The sequence below is a fragment of the Lingula anatina genome, chromosome 10, assembly GCF_051362555.1.
Source record: "Lingula anatina isolate TDL-2025a chromosome 10, LinAna3.0, whole genome shotgun sequence".
Lineage (NCBI taxonomy): Eukaryota > Metazoa > Brachiopoda > Lingulata > Lingulida > Lingulidae > Lingula > Lingula anatina.
This window is the reverse complement of record NC_141776.1, coordinates 14569483-14591174: the sequence shown is the minus strand read 5'-3', so window position 1 is coordinate 14591174 and position 21692 is coordinate 14569483. Positions and strand designations below refer to the sequence as shown.

Genomic DNA, 21692 nt, shown 5'->3' with positions numbered 1-21692 from the left:
ATTTCAGAAAAATTTATCTGCAGACTATATCTAATGAAATGACACTGGGACAAGCAAGTACTTACAATTCATGAATGTCTCATTTTTATAGTAAAAAAATAAGGCAATAAAAAGTCAAGACCTGTATAACTATACACTAGAACCTTTTTATTTTAGTAAAATCAGTATGTGTTAGCAACTGAATATTATCACTTAAAAAAAACTGAATATTACGACAGAAAAAAAAATAAATAAATAAATAAAAGTGCTAGAATGTAAGATTCTGACTTACCCTTAACCTTGTATTAGAAATGAATAAGAGGAAGGAATCCAAATCTAGCTGGGAATTGTTCTGGTAGCCAAACACCCTAGTTTCCAAGGCTATCTGTTTGAACTTAGAGCAAGTGGCATTTATTCTGGCAGCCTGCAGGCAAAAGTTAAAGGCAAAGCAAATTAGAGAGTGAAATATACAATGAGAAATGATCCACAAGCTTTGACAATCATTCTTGACTGTTTTTCTCAACATAAACCTGAGAAGACTATGAGGGAGTCAGCTTTTCAGAGACAATTCATGCCAAATACTTCATTTTACTAGACTTTATTTAAGAAGTATATGCATATTTCATATGAAGATTTGAAAATGAAGTAGCTGGTATGCATTGAAACTGAAGCTCAGGATGGCGCAGGCAGAGTAACGGTGCATTGGATTGCCACTACTTTTGATTTAACAACTTCTTACTGTAAAGATAGGAAAGTAAATTACACTGACATAAAAATAAATACAGATACAGTATATGCCTATGTCATTGGATGAACACGTTCTGTAAAGTAAATTGTCAAATAATACATATACTGTACCCCTGAGGACAGCTAAATAAGAGAAAGAGATGTGTGTGTGTGTGTGAGAGAGAGAGAGAGAGAGAGAGAGAGAGAAAGAGTGTGTGTGTGAGAGAGTGTGTGCGTGCATGTATGTGTGTGTGAGAGAGAGAGAGAGTTATACCTGAATCATAGGGAAAAGTAGCATCGCGGCCCAGACACAGGGAAAGATACTCCTGTAGACCCATACCCATGTCTGATCATCATGGTTCAATATAAGGATACACAGACCTAGAATGAGAGAATAGGAAATCTGGTCAATAATCTCAACTTTACATTATTTTACTGTTTTTGTTATAGATTTCAGTTAAAATACACAATTTTACTAAGTATCTTTTTCAATAAAATATGAATAGGTCAGCCAAACTAGTTTGTCCCTTTTAACGATAGTGAATTAAGTCTGAACTCGATCTGCGCAAACAGAAAAGAGCAACAAATCTTATTTATATATCACTGAAGAAAAATATCATCATTTATTTAAAAGGGATATCATACAAACAATTGAATATAAAACTACCATACTTGTTAATGAAAAACAATACACCTGATATATTGGTAATTACACACAAAATCAGATCATTACAAATGTTTTACAAGATGTAAAAGTTCCATGCCCATTAAATGATAAATGCCCAATAATTAATAATAATCATCAAAGAAGTTTAACCTCTCTCAAAATTATTCAAAGCAAAGTGATTTGCTTTAAACAATAAACACTTGTTATTATTATTCATAATTGGGATAATGGGGTTGATAATCATGGGACATTCTATGTAATAACACAACATCAAAATTGTTTCACAGGATGTCATTAAAAACATCAATGAAAAAACCCGGCTCACAAATTGTTTTACTCCTTGAAGGTAATATAATGTTCATCTTGTAATTCCCTAAAGAAAGCACTTTAATCTTCAATTCTAAGTGGGCTTTTCTTCCCCAGGGATTTTTAGTTATGTGTGTCAAAATATGTTGCGGCTAGTAAAACAGACAGAGGAATTCCCTTAGCCTTTCGAGGGTGATCTCATGACTTTACTGACCTTAGAATAATTGGATTTTTAATTTAGAACAATTTTTTACCATGAGGGGCATTTTTTATAGACTGAGTAAAAATGTCTATAAAAGTTATGTTACTCCTATAGAAATATGTTTTATTTTGTCAATAACTATTTTCATCTACATTTACAGCATTATGAAGTTAAATTAATCTAAAAATGTTATTTTTGTCTACTAATTTCTATCACATTTTACTATTGGCAAAAGACAAAATGAATTTATAAGACATTTTTGAGAAAAAATAATGGAGACGGACATGCAAATAGTAACAGCCTACAAACCTCTGCGAACAATGTCATAAGCACTGAACATCACAGATGACAAATCATCAGACTTGAAAAGACTAAATTAACTGTCACATTCAAAAGCAATTCAATAATAAATTCTATTGGAAAACCTGACATAAATGAAGTTCTGCTGCCAAAGAAGTAGAATTTTTCTACAAATGCACGTTCACCAAATAAACCTTTTCCGTCTCACTTCTACTATCCACAGGTGTGGGTACACAGGTTAACTCCTTAATTCCAATCAAAACAAATCCATCATTAACAAATCAATAAGATTTACCTATTACTATACGTGTAAACTATCAGAATTGAAAGCATGTTTACACTTGCTCACTGGTTTTTACGCATACTTGATCCAGGTGTGAGGTTGAAACAAAACAAAATTGTGTAAATATTTGAGAAAAATTTGAAAGATAAGTCCAATATCATTGTGTTTAATGAAATGTAACTTTCACTCAAAATTAAATAAATGCTATTAATCAAATCTTTTTTTTTTTTTTTGCAAGCTGAAGTAAAATTTCTTAACCACCATTGAAAACTTTTTACATGAAATCTTATCTGGTCAAATTTGTTATTCCCTATATTTAAATGGAAAATGACAAAAATAAATAAATAAATAAATAAATAAATAAATAAATAAATAAATAAATAAATAAATAAATAAATAAATAAAATAAAAATAAAATATTGAAAATCTGCTTCCATTACCCCAGCAGAGACCAACATAACATTCTAGATAGTTAATATTTAGGACCAAATGGTTTTAGTTTGCACTCTTGGCTTGAACCTGGAATAAACCAAATTGTGTAAACAGGCCTTGTTGTCTGCTACTGACAACTATCAAATTGACAACTGTTAATCCTAATGATAATCCTTCATAATCCTTTTATAGTCACAATGGATGTTGCTATGTACAATGTCATAGATACATGATGAATTACTTCTTGAAAGTTTCAAATTAGAAACATTTTCAATGCATAAATAACATAATTTTTCATCACAACAATAAGAATTTTTGCCTTGGATAGCTGCTTGAAGATTAATTGAAGGACATATCATTCCCAAATTATTTATAAAAGGTTAAAATAACATTTTGTTGCTTTATTGGGAAATTTTCAACAAACAACAGGGGCATAATCAACAAATTCCCTGAGATAGAACAAAAGGAAAAGCAGAAAAATGTCAACATACATTTCAGGAAAAATTCCTCATAAAATGCATTATAAAGCAATACTTTACAAGTTCAGTTATTGAACTGTATGTATCATCATAGAGACAAGAGACTAGGTTTAAAAAAAAAAGTAAAAAAAAAAAAACTGAACAGATTTTATTGCAGATCTTGACGAATCTCAGGAACCATCAGAACTGAATTATAAAACGCGGGATTCCGCATTTCAGTGGAAAAAGCTCATGTCTGATCATAACAGAAGCAGATGCTTGCAAATCCTGCCCATCGCCAAAAGATATCCAAATCCTTCCATATCCCAGCTACCAAAGCAGTCTAGTTGACATTTCCAGAGTCCCCATGTGCATAATGATCTCGGAAGATCACACAAAACATAGAACATCAGGAATCCCACTGTTTGATTTGCCCCTTGATGATAAACTCTAGCCAGCCCCCATTGTATCTACCCAGACTCCTTCCTGATAAAACTTACGAGGAAACAAAAGAGGAGATGTAGTTAAGAAGTTCAAATTTTCAGACCACAAAGGGGATTCAATAAGTGGCCTGTTAAAAGGCGGTGGGTTTAATAAGCTGTGGGTGGGGGGGATGGAAATAATAGCACCTGTAGGTTAATGATTTTTAATGTCCAGCCTTAATTTTGAAAATTCTTTTTGGTCACTATCAGGTGATGTTGTTGTGTGTGTCCTTGGGTGATTATACATTTCTGAGCTATGGTAATGAATGGATCTTATCAATAGGGGAAAAATTATCAAACTTTCAGATAATCATTTTGGAATCATTAAAAATATATTTTTGTGTCACAGTAGCATATGAGGTGCTATTACAGTATAGAATAGACATTATAATAATACAAGGTGGTCTGCTTTTCAGTTTTGTTGCTATATCTCTTAATGGGAACAGGAATGTTCTAATTTCAAGAATTTATGACTTAAAAAAAATTCAATGTCTGTAAATTAAGAATTTTTGCCCATTGAAAAGATGGAGTTATCACTGTTTGTTTTTTCAATTGCCACCTTTCCTTTCTAATTCAGATATCTTCCAGGTTCATTGACCAAGCATATGTATACATAAATATACCCTGCACTTTATGACTCTGATCTTATTGGAACTATTGGATTCCTATCAGACAATATTACATCACTTGTGACACTGTAACATGATACAATAACAAACAACATTTACTGCTTCAGAACTAATGTTTTAACAATTATAAACAATTGGACATTTACACTATAGCAATTTTGGGACAGAAGCTGTAATGCAAGTCAGTTACACATTCTTATATATGTGATTATGAATTTATTTTGTGATCTGCAAAGACGTAACTTTTGGAGCGGGCTGGGTGACACAATACAGTTTCTTTGTTGATGAAATGGAAAACGTAATTTTAAATAAATGAACCGGGACCAAAATACCAGTCCAGTTAATTTTTTTCTTTTTAAGTTAATATAGCTTTTTGAATCTAGAGATAAACATTCCATTTTTAAATTTTCGTTTAATTTACCAACAGTTTAAAAAATTTGAAAAAGCAAAACAAAATAACAGCACTTATACCAAAATCTACTTGGCACAAATAAAACACGACATTTAGCAAAAAATGTGGTTAGATGAATGTAAATCATGTTACTGTATATATTTTCAATAACAGATTTTGTGTTTATATTATGTGTGTATATGTGTATATATCATGCATTATTTAAGATGTGAAATGACTAGTACATTACAATTATTGTACCATAACTAATGAAACCATTTTCTGTTTCAAACATATGCAGGCAGAATAAATAATGCATCATGAAATTCTGCACAGCATTTTGCAAAAGGCATGTTTCTTGCTTTCACCTCAAACTATGAAGTCATATAAATTCAAAGTAGAAAGATGTGGAGAGAGAGAGAGAGCATATTTCTAGACAACTTGGTTTTCATAACATTTCTCTCTTCTTTTGCAACTATCTCACTGCTTAATTTCAAAATACATGACCATATTTTACACATTTTTGGCATCTGAAATGATCAAAATCATGCAAGGACCAAAAACTTCAAATAGTCCCTACTGTAAACACTGCTCCTCGCAGGAAAATAAACAGCCGCTCCGCTATCATATCAACAGATAGCTGTATTTTCACAATATTTTCCTCTGGAGTAAAGTTATCCTTTAAGCCAACACCATCTCTTGATAGGCAGATTGTACAAATACCTCTCAGGTAGCTATGAAAACAATGGAGAGAGAAGGGGGTTCAGCTCCAAGGTCGCAGACCTGAAACTGAGAAGACCTATTATTTCAATTTTCTCGCAATCTGACATTTAGCATAATTCTTACAGCTGGCCGACTTCTGAATTAAGGTGCTTAATTGGGAGAAATTGCAAAGTTTCTTTGCAGTTTTGAGATTTTAGCATTGAGAGTTTAAGAGAATAATAAATTATTACCCCCTTATCCATTGTCTTAAAAAATCGATTCATAGTTCACTTTATTACATGTACATGTATGATGCTAGTACTCAAGTGTAAACATTCTTTTGTCTGATTTAAATTTACTCCCTCAAATAAGTTGCTGTAGCCACATATGAAAAGAATGAAGAATACAATGACAAAATACAGACAGAGAGTAATTCAATAAATTAAAACTCAATCGAAAATAAATGGAAATAGGTGATATGTAGCAAAAACAAAATATTCAACATACATCTCTTTTAAACATAAACAAAACCCACTAAAAACAGTGTTAAACTTGGCATTATGTAAAAGTTGTAGCACATTCCCTGCTGGAGCTGCTACTTCTGATTAGTTCTTTATCATGAATTGTCAGCGGTGGATTCCGTTCTCTAGAACATCTATCTCGGCCATCTTGGGAGGTCATGTCGCTCATGGCAATCGTTCCACTTGTTCTTCTGTTGTCAAAGATCAATTTTTATCACTGGGGACCAGAATGGCAGTAGGTGGACATAGATAACTATAAAATATTTCTTTTTTTTAAAATAAACTGAGCTGAAAATCAGAATTAGCTATCCTCGTACTGCAGTCATTTGGTAATATGTGAGCATATAACAATTAAGATTTGGGTCAAAACAAAAAAATTGTCAATTTCCATTTGATGTATTTCAGTGGCTATTTCCATCTGGTACTTTTGAAATACAACATTGTAAATGCAACTGTCAATCTAATCAAGAAGGTGTACAACTTCTTGATCTGATTGAACATATAGTCCATAGTTATAACTCATACACTCATCATTTTTGGGATATATGATTTTGTAATATATAAAAAAATTCTCATAAATAATTTGCACATTTACTTAAACTGTACGTAAAGAAGAGAAAAGAAATATCAGAAAAAATTGAGGAAAACTGCCTCTTGCTTATCTTTTCTGAATCCCCATTTTGTAAACTGACCGCAATTAAGCAACGACTGCGTATAGGTTTACATTTTAACAAGAATAAGTGGATAAGCTTCTGGTTCAAAATTACAAGCAAAACTTACACCTGCAGTTTCCTTTGTTGTTTTTTGTCTCAAAGTCGAGTTTTTTTAATGATAGGAACTCTTCGCCTGTCGTTTACGCAGCGAGGGAGCTACTCTGGCACTTAGAACCAAATGTTAGTTTACTTGATTAGGAAATGGAAAGATAAAGATCCAGGCTAATTAAAATGTACTGGGTTGACTTACTTTTCAATACATTGCTACTTTTTAAGTGTTTGGAATTTGCAGGAGATTTGAATTGAAACAAATACATTGACACAAATTGGATCTTGATCAGTAACGACATCTTGTGATTTTTAGGTGTCACTTGCAGCCCCTAGGGGCATTTGGATTTGTCAGAGTGACTTTTGGTTAAACGTGAAAGAATTTTTTTCTAATTGGAACAGGTGAAATGATGTTTTTCTGGATTACACATACATTGCTTGTAAATCAGTTACAATAGTTCTATTAGATTTCAATGTGGTTTTTGTTAAGTTTAAAGACATAAAATGACTAGAGAATTATAGTTTTTTTGGCAGAACTTTAAATGATTTAAGCAAGTGTAAATGTATAGTAAGATACAGGTACACCCCCCCCTCCATAAAAAAATCCCATTACAAACTTTTTAAAGTGAATTTTGTTATCCTTCAATAAACCAAACAAAAGACCTTTAAATAAAACACAAAATTAATACTAAAAACCATTTTTTTCAAGTTATGATAAAAACCAGATGTAACCATACATATTCTTCACACATTTTTTTCTTTTGGCATACAAAGAACAAGATGTACAAAACAATCCATAGAGGACAAGTGTTACTAGTTAACTAGAGCCTTAGACAAATGTTTTTCCTTGGCCCATGTGACCGTGACTAAACGTGTGTGCAGACATGAGCGTGGTGGACCACAGTATTATACAAGATGGCAAGGGGTGACAGGCTGTCCCCTTGTTCTACCCTTTTCTTCCAAAATATCAAATTTCTGATAAAATCTCATAGAAGTTTCAGCAAAGATAATTTTTAACAAGAACAAGGCTATAATGCAAAACTTCATCAATCTAAACCAAACATAAATGAAAAGTCAGATAAAAACCCGACTCCCATTTTACCTGCCTTGAATGGAGCAACAAAAACATCCTGATTTCACTGAGAGAGATGCTTTGAGCATCCCTCCAACAGACCAATCACAGCTCAGCGTTGTTCACTCGTCCACTGATACAAAACATTGTAACAGTTGTGGTCTACACAACGTACCGCACACTGTGGCATGTTTTGGGCGCAGTTGTTCTGTAGAATAGCAGTGTTTTGTTTTTGAAATATTTTGAGGGAGAGGACAACAGAGAGAGTTCACAGGTACTGATCTCTTTCAAATTTTGGGAAAAAAACATTTAATAACAGAAACACTGTCACATGGTTGACTATCCGATACAACACTGAAGCAGAAGTGGATTATATATATATATGCCGTTTATTTTTCCATTGATGATACAACCTGAAGTTGACCACAAGTACAGAAGGTAATTCATTGCTTTATTTTCACCTTTTATGTTCTCTAGACATGATTGATTATGGCCATTCTTTAACTAATAATTTTTTTTTTTTTCATTTTGGTAAAATATTTTGTTAACTTCTAAAAATGCCCAATTTTCATCATTCTAATCAAAATGGATTTTTTTTGTTAAATAAAGAAAAATTAACTTCTTAAATTGTGTAAAGTCAACCAAAAATGCTAAACTTAACAGACAGGTGCTAAATCAAATTCTTGCTTAAAAACTTATTCACAGACTGCATTATTAAATGCAATAAATCATAAATCAAAATCCAATTAAATTATTGGATTTTACAACAAACTGTAGTACTTTAAGTTTGCCATTCACCAACTAAGAGCAGGGTATAACTAACAGATTAGACCACGGCTTAACAGCAAGATTGAAAAGCCATAAATAATGTGACATTTCTAATTAAATATTCAAACTATGTCACTTAGATTAACATTTGTAATACTCACTGAACATAACACTAAACTGATGCTTAGTTGAGAGGGATCATACATATTATATCAAACTTAATGAATTGATTTCAATTCTTTTGCAAATTCAGGTATAAAACTCCCCAAACTTGATGAAATCAAAATTGCACATTTTAAGTATCAGTTGTCAAGCTACATTCCGTGGTTTCTCTGCTTCTTCCAAAGCTGAATTCACAGGGGGAGGGTATTTGGGGGGGGGGGGGGGGGGGGGGATGAGGGGGGGGGTGCTGGAAAGAGCTGGAAAAGGTACCTCTGCAGAAGTAACCTACTAGAACTTAGTAAAGTGAGTGGTAACATTTTATTTCAGTGCCAAGTACAACAAATTTTATAATATGGTAGTGTCAATCAAGACTGTTTTCCTGCTTCTCCCCAAAAAAGCTTTTATGTTGGAAGGTGTGTGTGTGTGTGTGTGTGTGTGTGTGTGTGTGTATGTGTGTGTGTGTGGGGGGGGGGGAGGGGCAGAGTCAGGACATAGAGGGAGAGAGGGAAGAAAGGAGGGAGAAGACCTCTTCATATCAGAGTAACAGCGACATTTTAGTTCTGTGACTGGAAATAAGCTTCTACCCAGACAGTGGCGCTATGACAGAGTCACCTAATGCTCTCAGATCACCTGGGACGGTGGCTGATTTATAGACTTAATCAAAAAACATTAATTTAGGGTTATTCATTAACCTTATGGAGAGCTCTGTACACAAAGCCAATCTAAGTGAAGTATACATACAAGTTCATTATGTAAGGCAACAATTACATGAATTCAAGAGGACAATTTAATTTAGATATATTAAATGACAATCTGTATGGCTGATTGATAGCCTTCCATTCATAAAACTCACAGGTTCAATTTTAAAATCATACAAGTTAGAGCTTCATATAACAAAATATTAATTTTTTTCTTTTGAAAGGAGTTCACCAGTCTCCATCTCCTTAAAAAGAGTAACTCATAATTAATTTTTGATCACTATTTTATAAACAGTTTAGCATATAGTGTACTGCACCTTAGAAAATTATTTATTTGCTGTTTGAAGTCCATCTCTCACTATTCTGCAAGCAGCTTTATTGTAGGACCACAATTATCTCAGAAATTGATTTAGCAAACTAAGCTTCTACCACTTTTATTAAGGCAGTGCCATACCTAGTAACAGAAGATAACCCAAAACCAATTAAGTGGGGTTAGGATAACAGTGCCGATTAAGTTATCATATCATCTTGTACATACATGTACAAGCACACAGGTTGACAGAGAGATTTGATGGCAGGACAAAGTGGGTTTGGAAGGATCAAAAGCACTGCACTTTTGGTTGGAAAAGTAATTGCCCTGAACCAAAATTCAATCTTGGTTTTGTGCCATTTTTTTAGTTGGGTAAACTAAGGGGGTAAAAAGGTCCATTTTCTTTTTTTACAGTACCCCCCTCCCCTTAACCTGCATTTATTTGCTGGCTTACATATTTAGCAAAGTGCATAGAAGATAGGAAAGAGCAACAGGGTGATAATCTTAATTTAAATAATAATATTAAAATATTAAAACTTACTTATGAGACAAAAAACTACAATTTACACTTACACTAACACACTCTAAACTGTGAGAGAGTGTTGACCCTTATTTCAAAATCTCAAAGTACCAGTTTCAAACTCACAAAATCTGTATTATGATATCTATTGGTCAAGTAGAAATCTCAAGTGGTCAGTAATAAAGATCTCTCTTTGGTCGGGTTAGTAATCCCACTTTGTGAGCTGTTGGTTTGGGCCTATTGAGATTACTAATCCAGTTAAAACAGATTAGGATCAGTGGTTACAGGAGCTTGCTGATCCATACAGTACACGGTGGTCTTTGAAATCACACCAGTCGGTTTGAATTAAGACGGCAAAATATGACTGCATTACCCCATGCAGCACATGATAACATTAAATGATTAGAATTATTTCAATTATAGCTAATAAACCAGTAGTCAAAATATGAAACTTTCAATAGGCTGGAATGTTATTTTTTTAAATGCATTTTTATTTATCCAACAGAGAATACTACAACGGTTAAAACGTATTTGCTTTTCAAGATGTGATACAGTAAAATACAGTACATAAGCATCAAGTGAACTTCCAGTTTTTATATGACAGCAGATTTGTGTTGTCAAAAAGTCCACAGGAATAAAGCTACACAGGAAAATGTGCCAGAACCTAAATCACACAAATAATGTCAATGAGTCAAAAATTAAAAATTCTTTCTGTAAAAAGGGGCAGAGGATCTTCAGAACCTTTGGCTGGCCAGTAGTCTGGTTTAATGGCCAACGGTCAAATACAGCGTACCCTTTGACATCTAAGGTGTCAACCATATTGCCAGATGTCAATAAACACACATTACGTTTCCAAACATGGCTAATTGTGCGTAATAATCGTGCCACAATGGTATTGCACGAGAAGCACAGGGTTCACTTTTCATATTTTCTTTCTTTTTATGAATTCTGCATCTTCCTGTAAGTTTTCACAAAGGTGGCAGATATGAAGGTGTAATAAAAATGTCCTCAGAGGAAATTCATTACAGGTAGGATGTTTGAGGAACGTTTAAAAAATAAAAGGAAATATTGCTTAAACGGAGGCGTTGATTCAGGTGAGCCAAGATCTACCATTATGACCAATAAAAACAAAGGTCTCATAGCTCCCATTCAGCAAGAAAGCCATGTTTTTATAAACCAGCCTGACTGTTTACGCAGGCTCACAAAACCAGCGTTTACCCTCAATTTAATATGCTTACACAAGCAAATGAAACTGAACGGCAATGAAATGAATGATATATAATTCTACCCCTTGATACGAAGGGCAAATTTGGGTAGTCAGTCCCATCAAATTTGGTTCAGCGATTAGATCAATCAATGAGAACAAATACCAATATGCCCCATTGGCTAATATAAGCTCATCTGAGAAAAGAACTATAAGTTTTCGATAATGTTAGGGTTATTAAGCATGAAAAAGGGAGACCCAGTTCGTAGTCAATGTTATTACTCTTCGCGGCATTGTGTTTTCACACTGCCTGCCCGTGTGTTGTCCGACTGCACGCATTAATGTTTTCTCTGAAAGCAAAGAGAACGATTGGGCCTTCATCAATATGTCAGATATTGAGCAGTTCTTCTAAATGAGAATCAATAACTATTACAACTGCACCTTCTTGTTATCCACCACGTGAAAACAGGAGTGAAAACACGGAACGATTTTTCGCAACTTTCTCATAACCTGGTCTATTCATCTCTCATGCATGTTGGTTTACATAGAGATGTGAAGAGGCCAACACCTATTGTGAAAAGGGAAAACGTTTTTCTCACCAAAGTGATATACCATTACTGCAGAGTATCAAACCCGAGAAATTGTATGACCTCGAGGACAATGAGTACATTCAAACAATCCTGGAGAATGAACAGGAGGATTGGGGGTCTTCAGAGCTGCATTTTTAAAATCGAATAAAATTGTGCTAGATACTAAGGACCCGTAGTTTATTGGCTGGTAACTGAAAAAGATTTGAACACCACTGCAAATATCCAGGCTGGTCCGGAGACATATCTGCAGATGTATGGACAAAAGTTTTCTTTTCATGGAATATACAGACCACGGAAAAGTTTTCAAAATGTGTCTTTGAGGATTCTGCCACGTGTTTTATGTGCAGATAGGAACAGGACATGGAGCAAAAATTTATAATTTTTAATTCAACAAGGTTATCATGGAAAAGCAGCTTTGGTGAGATTTAATAATGTCTCAAATAGGAGGATAAAAAAGGCAAAAATTTGTTAAAATTAACTTTAATCAATTTTGCAGACTAAAAATATTTTTTAAAAAACTGTTTTAACAGGGTTTTACTACCACTCAGGATTTTAAAGTCAAATTGCAGGAGAAAAAATTTAAGGAAGAACAAGTTATCCACCATCTGAATTTTTCAAAAAACAGTCATCACTGACATTCATAGGTGACAGTGTAGTGCATGACCTTTCCCCTAACCTGTGGGCAAGCAAAAATTTTGAGGACCGAATGCATTTTCCATAAACATAGGAAGAGAGAGGATTGGTTGAAGCCACTCTGGATGAACTCTGAAAGTCACTAACAGGTAGGATTGTGGCCTTACTGTTTGAGATTTCAAGAAAAAGAGAGTGGGCAATGGAGGTTCAGATTTTTTATTAATATATAAATATAGTGTGGGCTCAGATTTTCTGTGGCATCCATTTGAAAGAAATGAGAAATAATTTCAGAAAAATATGCCAAATATGTGTATGTTCCAAGGTTTAAAAAAAAAAAAGCTTAATCATACACAGTTCATTCATAGAAAACAAATGGACAAGGACATATCATTTCCACTTAATTACAAAAATAGGTATGATGAGTTATATGGATTGTTTAGTCATTCCAAGTGCATACAACTCAAGTTGAAGAAGGAAAAATAATTAAATAACGAAAAAAAACTTTTTTTTGAAAGATAAGGACCTACCATAAATTCATGTTATTCCCATGTAAGCTTCCCCAATCACTTACTAATAGGGCCTTCAGGACACACACACATTTAATTGATAGTAAAAACAAAGTCATTAAATAAAGTGACATTGCAATAAGGTCAGAGAAATAAGTCCCCATGGTCTCGTCTTTCATCTCAACAGATCCCCGTACCACGTCCCGCCTGTCTACACCACCACTGTGGTAATAAACTTCACAACACGAGCCGATAATGTAGCCTCCATTTTGTTCTACACACAATATAAGTTGCCGTAATTTTTCTTCTCCGATTGTTTTATCCCTGTGATCACTGTAAGCTTCTCTCAGGCATGCACACCCTTTTGATGTTGTCTGCGTTCTGCCCGAAGAGAGAGGTATTACTTATAATTACCTGTAATCAACATACTTGAAAACAAGACCAGAAAACATAAGGTGCACCATGGGTGAAAAGGACATGGAAATGATGTGTAAGCGAGGACAGGGTGTATTACCTGGGGTAATGCAGAGAAAAAGGTCAATTCTTACCTGGTGGACCCCAGGTGTGTTAAAAGTGAGAACTTACTGTAATTCAGGTGTGAAATACTTCATCATTTTCCCATGGCAGTGCTTGGTCGTGGGGTGTAAGTGCATGGAAGAGTGTGTGTGTGTGTGTGTGTGTGTGTGTGAGAGAGAGAGAGAGAGAGAGAGAGAGAGACCATATTAACATGTGAAAAAAAAAATAGATAAGAGATAGAGAAAGATATAACACACAATGGATGGTTATGCCAGAATACCATTCCCACCCTACTCCCCTTGCACCAATATCTCCATTTATCAAACAAAAATAACAAAAAATATTTGACCCTCCACATCTCTGAAACTTTACTATTATTAATGACATATTCTTCCCCCATTTTCATCATGGACACTTGCTAACTAGGGTCATTTATCTTGATCACCTTTAAGAAATATCTTAGGGAAACTGAGTTTTTCACTGTACCAGTTAAAACTACCATTATCATAGCTTAGAGCCCGCATCTCTCAGCAGTAATTTACTGTGAACAAAGGTGAGAGACTTCTGATAACGACTTGGAGAATAAAGGAATAAATTTCTTAAATTACCAACAACTGTGAACTGTTCCCACTTTTTACCCACATTTCGGTATCGAATGGCACAATTTTTGTGTTCAATCTTCCATTCCAAACCGCAAATAGACCCAACCGAGTTCTATCCAATTTTTGCTCCTTTCTGACATTGTATAATGCATTCACAAAGGTCTTCAACAATCCCTCCAATTTTAAAAATGACCTGTTTCTCAACCAAGCAGAAAAAACAATGGAAGATTGCACTTTACTTTTTACAATATGCAAACAAAATATTTTTAAAAAGCACTGAAAAATAAATATTTCACTGAATGCTCCAGAAATAACTGACAAATTGTCCCAATTTTACAGTTTGATCTTCCAGAAACCAGTTGAACACAATCAGAAAATTGGAACAAGAATGCCCACGTGTATAATCTGTCCTTGTTAAAACTACACCTGCTTAATTCAGAACTGGCATGACTGCCACAGACAGGTCAATGTATGGAATGGAAAAATAAGAAAATTATCTTTTTTTCCCCTCTGAAACAATCACTGGTGGATAATTTATTGAAAAAAATATCATGGTGTAAGCAATGAATAACTTTCTACCTGCAGGTTGACAAATTCAATTTTTCCTAAAATTTTAATTTTAATCTGGGATTTTTTTTATATAATTTAATGAATAAAATTGATTTTTAACCTGATTTTCATGTTCAGCAAAAATTTAAAAAGGGGCGAGGTTGCAAAGATATCAAAGAAAGGTCTTTTTGAGGAGACAGCAAAAAACAAACAGAATGGACAACCAGTAGCAACACTAGTTATAATAATAACAGCAAATTACGGTGGAAATTGTCAATGACAAGAGGTCAGTTTGGACTTCAAAATAATACAGGTAGATCATTATCATGTCTGCATATAGCAGTCAAAGTCACAGCTGCTTTATGGAGTTTTATGTGAAAAATAATATAATTTTTCCTCCGTATTTTGCTACTTTTGCTGCAAAATTTATTTAAATAGTAACTGTAAAAAAATCCTTCTTTTTCGTTATTCAAGGAAATAACAATCTTTGATTTAAAAAAGCATTTATGTTAGTATCCTAATCTCGTTCCCATGACAACCAATGAAAAAATAAGACTGATCAGTTGTCTTAAAAAAGAAAAAGACACAAAATTTACCGATTTGTCATTTCAGTTGACAGCACACAAAACTCTCATTTTCAAAGTAATTAAGCGGACCGTTATCTAATCAATAATATGTGCTTTATGTCATCCTACAGTACCAGGTGCATCTTGTATGCAAAAAACAGAGACCCATACATCATTTTAAATTCCTACTTGTCACGGAATCACAATAATAATAATTTTTCTGCAAAAGAGATCTACCTTATCCCACATAAAATGGGAGGGGGGGGGGGGGTCAAACCTATAGGGAAATAGGGTGACTAATCTTAATAAAAGATTATGCTGATGTCAACTTATCAGATTAATGTTTTCAGGTAAGAACCAATGTTGCATGTTCTCTTATTAGAAAGCCATAAAATTTGTGAAGAAGCACAAACTTATTTTCTGCCTTCATATATATCAGTTTTCATGTCAAAAGTGGGAATAAGATTTATATCTTTTTGTCCAACAGCAGCCATACACTAGATATGTTATTTAGCATGTACATGTTTCTAAACCCACCACTATCTGTATTGAACCAGTACATCCCCTTCTCTACTTCTGTTAACCATACTTTCCAAAACATCTGTTGTACTTATCCACACTTCATTAACTTATATGTAAAAACTGATTGCCACTGGAATCACATTAAACTGAAACCTAAGACCACTGAAGACAAAGTAAAGAACCCTGAAATCTGCCAGCTTACATCTTCAATAAAAGAAAAGAGCTCTCCAACAACAATACTGACTTTTAACAGCATCTGAATCACACCAAATCCTGAACTGAGGGTCCTTTCATTGGAAATCATATTTAGGTTTTGTGATCTCGTCCTGGACTGACAATTTCAATCACCAGGTGAATTAAATGAAAACTACAGCAGATTGGAACGTGCCCAGAAAATGTTTATTATAAGGACTCCTTTATTGATGTTGTTTAAGTTGATTTTTTAAAGAATGAGTAACTGACTTTTGCTGCTAAGCAAAAAAATCACAACTCCCTTTTGGTACGCTTCCAATAATTTAGTGTCTGTGCATAAACTTGAAAATTAAATATGGTGAACAATCAATCAAAAATAAATAGCGAAAATAGTAATGAGAGTACTAGTAAATGTAATAAATGATGATAGTTATCAAAGTATATTGAGAGAGAGACCATCTGAGAGAAAGGAGGGGAATAAAAACCATCACTCTTTCCCACATAGCCTCAAGCTAACCATAATAAACAAGCTCCACTGAATAAAACACCAGGTAACTTTTTTACTCTAAAACCAGCCCAGGGTGCGTAATTCCAGTCCAGCCGAGACCCCTGGGTAAGAAACAAGGGAGTCCACTTAATTGCAAGTGATTAATGGTCTTTTAATGGATTTCGGTACAATGCCTTAGACAAATTCCACATATGAGGGATGTGGACTGGAAACCTCGGCCTTTCAACGGCTTAATGAACAGATCAGTCCCCAAGGACAGCCTGCTGCTCTGTGACGAACAATGGACAGAATCTATTAGTATATCTCTGTTCAGTTTTCAAGTGTTTTCGAGTGTTTTCTTTACATGGATTTGTCACAAAAGGTTGTCACCATACAAAAAGACTATTGAATCAAACATAGGATAATATATTCATACTGCTTCTTTTAAAAGGAAGTGATTTATGGTTGTTACAAATGATCAAAATCTAAATTTAAATAAATAAATAAATAAATAAATAAATAAATAAATAAATAAATAAATAAATAAATAAATGGCCAAATAAAGAAATCCATCAATTATTTGACTGATAATAACATGGATATGACTATCCTTTCGTGTTAAAGTCTAAATTATGGAGTGGGGTTCAGGAGACCCTCTGCATCAATCTCAAAAATGATATTTTTGGCTTTTAAAAAGTCAGAAATTTGCTAATAGTCGCAAAAAATCTCATTACTGTAAAAAAGAAAAAAATAGTATTGTGATAACCCAAGGGCAGCCTTCTATTGACCTACCTAGAGGTTGTTTTACACTATTAGCTATATAACTATTTACTAAAGACGCCTTTCATTTCCTCTGAGAACCGAAGTGAATGTGACTGCCACACCACTATTAATCTGTAGAAGGTTCATGCAATTTCCTGTAAGAAATTCATGGAAAAGACTAGAAGAGTCTAGACAGTTTTGTGAAAAGGTCGACAGCGAACCAGTAGGTTGAAAACACATCATTTGATAATTAACTCCTTACATCATCCGACGGAAACTTTTATAATGTATCGAGCAAGACCTTTGCGTGGTTCTTCCTTTTGGTGTTCTGTACGCTTGATTTGAATATTGACACAGTTTGAGTAGCGCGATGACATTTTGATGTACAAATCATATTAGCTCTCTTTAGACGAAAATATTACTTGATTTCTTTGATGTGTACATGTTCATTAATGTAAAAGTTAAATCAGCTAGCTTACATTAACAGTGTACTAAAGGTTGGAAGAGAGGATGATACTCTCTGCCCCACTTGATTTCTCCTTGTATCAACAATTTTTAAGAGCAAATAAGTCTACTTGGACTGTACCTAGATGCGTCTTTTTGTCTTGGCTATGTAAATAACCATTATGAAACAAAAATCCATAACCCCTGATTACATGTTATTCCATAGTTTCCACAATGTCACAGAAACATTTCTTGCTCCAGACATTGCTATTTTCCTTGCCATTTGCTCAGTGTATGCTTCCATTAAGACATCTTCAATTGCCTGTGGATATCTTTTCGGAATCTTTTCAACTTTGGTGGGATAAATTGATTTTGAATTGATGCTTTTCATCTTAAATGCATCAAGTTGTTTCTCGGAGCTAGAACCTTTTATGTTGCGTTAGCTTGAGGGCATGTCAGGCAATAGAGATAGATAACGCTTCCCAGTTTAATAGCTTTATCATCGGCATTCAAACGTCTTCTAGCAATAAGCATCAAAATCAAAGTACAGGTCTTAATTTCAGTCAATCAATAAATACAGCTTGCAACTAGCTTCTAGCGAATTATGCGTACTTTTCAACATATGACTCAACTTTGTGCAATAAGACTTGCAAATTTCACAGATATATACACATACTCTAGGACAGGCTTTTTGGAAAAAAGAAAGACTTCAAAGTTTAAGGTTTATTGAAGTTAATTTACTGGGAAATGTAGAGGCAGTTCAAAGAAGCATAATGCTAGTTCAAATTTACTCAATTTCTTTGTCCTTTCACAAAGTAAAGCTACATCAGGTGAAATCATTTTATAGACTGAAAGGTATTGTCTGGTATTGTCTTATAATCTCATGAAGAAAAATTAAATACATTTTTATCATCAGTCTTAATACTTTGAAATAATTTTGACAGAAAATTTTTGCTTTGATACTGATATTTTACAATGTGTCAATTGCCCCCCGTTGTATGGAAAAAAGAGATTTATCCAGCAAATTCAAATAAGGGCAGCTTTTTTCTGAAAAAGTACACCTTTATTTGTCCTTTTTAAGTTGACTCAACTATAGCTTATTGTGAAAAAGTCAGAAAATATGGCATGGGGTCCAGGAGGTGCCTAGACTAATGCTATTTTTGTCTCCCAAAAAGTTGGAAATAGCATAAAAACTATATCAAACTTTTTCCAAATCAGACCTTTTCCATCCAAAAAGACACCCCTCATAAAAATAAAATAAACAATACATAAAAAATAAAAAACAAACATCACAGTTACAAATAAACCGCTGGAACACCAAGCGCAATTTACTGTCACATCCCAGCGCAATTTAGACAGAGGGGTATCATTCTGCAATTAACCATGTGTCAATCAAAAAGAACAGCATGTAGCTCAAGTGCTGCACAATTCAAGTTGGAAAGAATAAAAAAAAGTAATATAACTTAATAAGATGTGTCACCTAAAGTCTGGTCGAAAATGAAAATGTCACATGGCCGACTGCGTAAATATACAGATGTCTTGACTTTAAAAAAGACGTCCAATAAAGAAATAAGATGTCATTCACCCAGCAACATTGTTTAGACTTTCAAAATTAAACTTTAAAGAAATACAACATTAAAAGGAGTGTGATTTGATGTTATAATTGTCATCTATTGGCTATCCGAGGAAGCAATCGAGAAAAAAGGATGACATACACTCATGGATTGGATAAAATTATCACCAATGGAAAAGGATTTGCCTTCAACCAAGAGTTCTTGGCTAATCAAATTTGAGATGTAAACAGAAATAAATGAATGCTAATCAAAATACTGATGGCTAAATGAATGACACATTCTTTCAACTGACCACTTGACCACAGATGGCCATCTGTCGCCAAAGTCAATGGACTAATCCAGTAATGGCAATGTCCATCGCCAATATGTAGGGATTTATACATTAATTTTGGGCTTAGCTACCATTTATAACAGAACACATCATAATGTGGTAAGAAACAAATTCAGGACAACTGGTAGCAGACTCATAAGGATGTATAAGAATGCAGTGAAGGATGGAATGGAAATGATTGTCTTGTCTAGCAAAGATAATGATTCTTCACTTGACGAGTTGCCATCTCTCTATTGCACTTTTACACAATTCACAGGAGACATGTGTCAAGTTTGAAGACATAGGGAAAGTTCAATATTTAGTTTCCTAACTGAAGAATGACACATTTTAAAATTAATCATAGAAATAAGTAGAATTCCATGTGATTTTTTTGGTGGGGAAAACAAATATCTTTAGAATTTCACAAAAGAGTGAGTATATCACCTCTGTATAAAAAAAGATATTGCCTTAACAAATCGTATTCGTTTTCTAATACTAAATCATTCAATTGGAAGGAAGCATCTCAACTCATTTCAACTTTAAATTGAGGGTACTTGAGACCATCCATTGAAAAGGAAACAAAAATTACAGGTTTCTTCTGATCAAAGCATTTGTCAAATTTCAAAAAATGAGAAATGTGTAGCTTCCATTTGTGCTACCATTGTTGTAACTTGATTCCTCAAAAGAAGATATCAGAATGGAAAATAATTTGAGAACGGCAGATTAATTGGACGAGACAGACCCTACACGACCATAATCTCTTAATTCCATGGTAGCTTTTAAAATCCATCAGACCATGTTGGCCCCAATACAGTTTCTGTCTGCTAGGCTGTCTTAGCGGTCATCAAACAATGGCCACCAATCTGAGACTCATCTGCTTCCACTTCTGGAGGACAATGACATGTCATTTGAAATTGTTGGAAAAGTCTTGCTTCTGCCAGGGTTCGACTTTCCACCTTGCAGTTGAGAGTTGAGGCCCTTTTCCTATTAAAAAAAGTTTTCCAAAAAAAAATCTTTACTTGCGATCTAATGAATGATCTAATGAACGAACAGAGCCCAGTAGTCAGTCTTCCAGACCCCTATCTATTAAGACCAAGGGGCCATCATTCTGAAGTCTTCTCTCAAATTGGAAGAAAAAAAAAGTTTTAGAAATCAAATCAAATTAAACCAGAGAATAACCAAGGAGGGATCCCCTTTTCTTCACAAAACATAGATAAGAACATTCTTAATCCATGATCTGGCAGACCACCATAGACCAACGGTCAGTTAACAAGACCACTGTCCATCAAGATGAAGTGTCCACCTCAGTGGATTTATATGGACTGACAGGTGTAATTGAGTGAGAAGATGCCAGGATAGATAGGTGTGTGGCTGTGATAGGATGCTCAGCAGTGAACAATGAGCTTTATGGAGCTTAACTACTTAAAAGATGAGTTTTTAATGTACTCCCTTTTTCTGTTGCTTTTCTTTTTATCCAAATTTCTTTTCACTGCTTTTTTTTTTTTTTTTTTTGGGGGGGGGGGGGGGGTATGTGGCAGTGTGTGCAGATGTGATATTGCTAATAAATACAAGTACGGAGCTTTGTTAGTATCATATTAACATTTTTTTTATTTTCATTTAAGTTTTATTTTATGGAATTTTCACCGCGGTGAAAATTATTTCTACCGCGGTGAAAATTATTTTCACCGCAGTGAAAAATAATTTACACCGCGGTGGGAATTAATTTTCACCGCGGTGGAAAATAATTTACACCGCGGTGATAATTCCTGGCCATCTCGGCCCGGGTGATGCATACATGTAGGTTGTACAAATCCAAAATTTACCAGATGTCTGGGAAGTAAGTTGATAAAGATACTCACATGCACA

At 34.1% G+C, this 21692-nt stretch overlaps 2 protein-coding genes across 3 annotated transcripts in view; one reads left to right on the top strand and one right to left on the bottom strand.

Moving 5' to 3' along the window:
* LOC106174731 (uncharacterized) overlaps positions 1 to 21692 on the bottom strand; it is a 100237-nt gene that overhangs the window by 1262 nt on the left and 77283 nt on the right. For both annotated transcript variants that reach the window (XM_086997039.1, XM_086997040.1), the window contains 2 exons: positions 980 to 1086; positions 272 to 403 (listed from right to left, as the gene is read on the bottom strand). In XM_086997039.1, coding sequence (XP_086853165.1) covers positions 272 to 403; positions 980 to 1086 — 239 coding nt within the window. The remainder of the gene's footprint in view (positions 1 to 271; positions 404 to 979; positions 1087 to 21692) is intronic.
* The window catches only part of LOC106169047 (uncharacterized), a 67603-nt gene continuing 58839 nt past the window's right edge, over positions 12929 to 21692 (top strand). The window contains exon 1 of the mRNA XM_086997043.1: positions 12929 to 12945. The gene's annotated coding sequence lies outside the window, so the exon portion shown is untranslated. The remainder of the gene's footprint in view (positions 12946 to 21692) is intronic.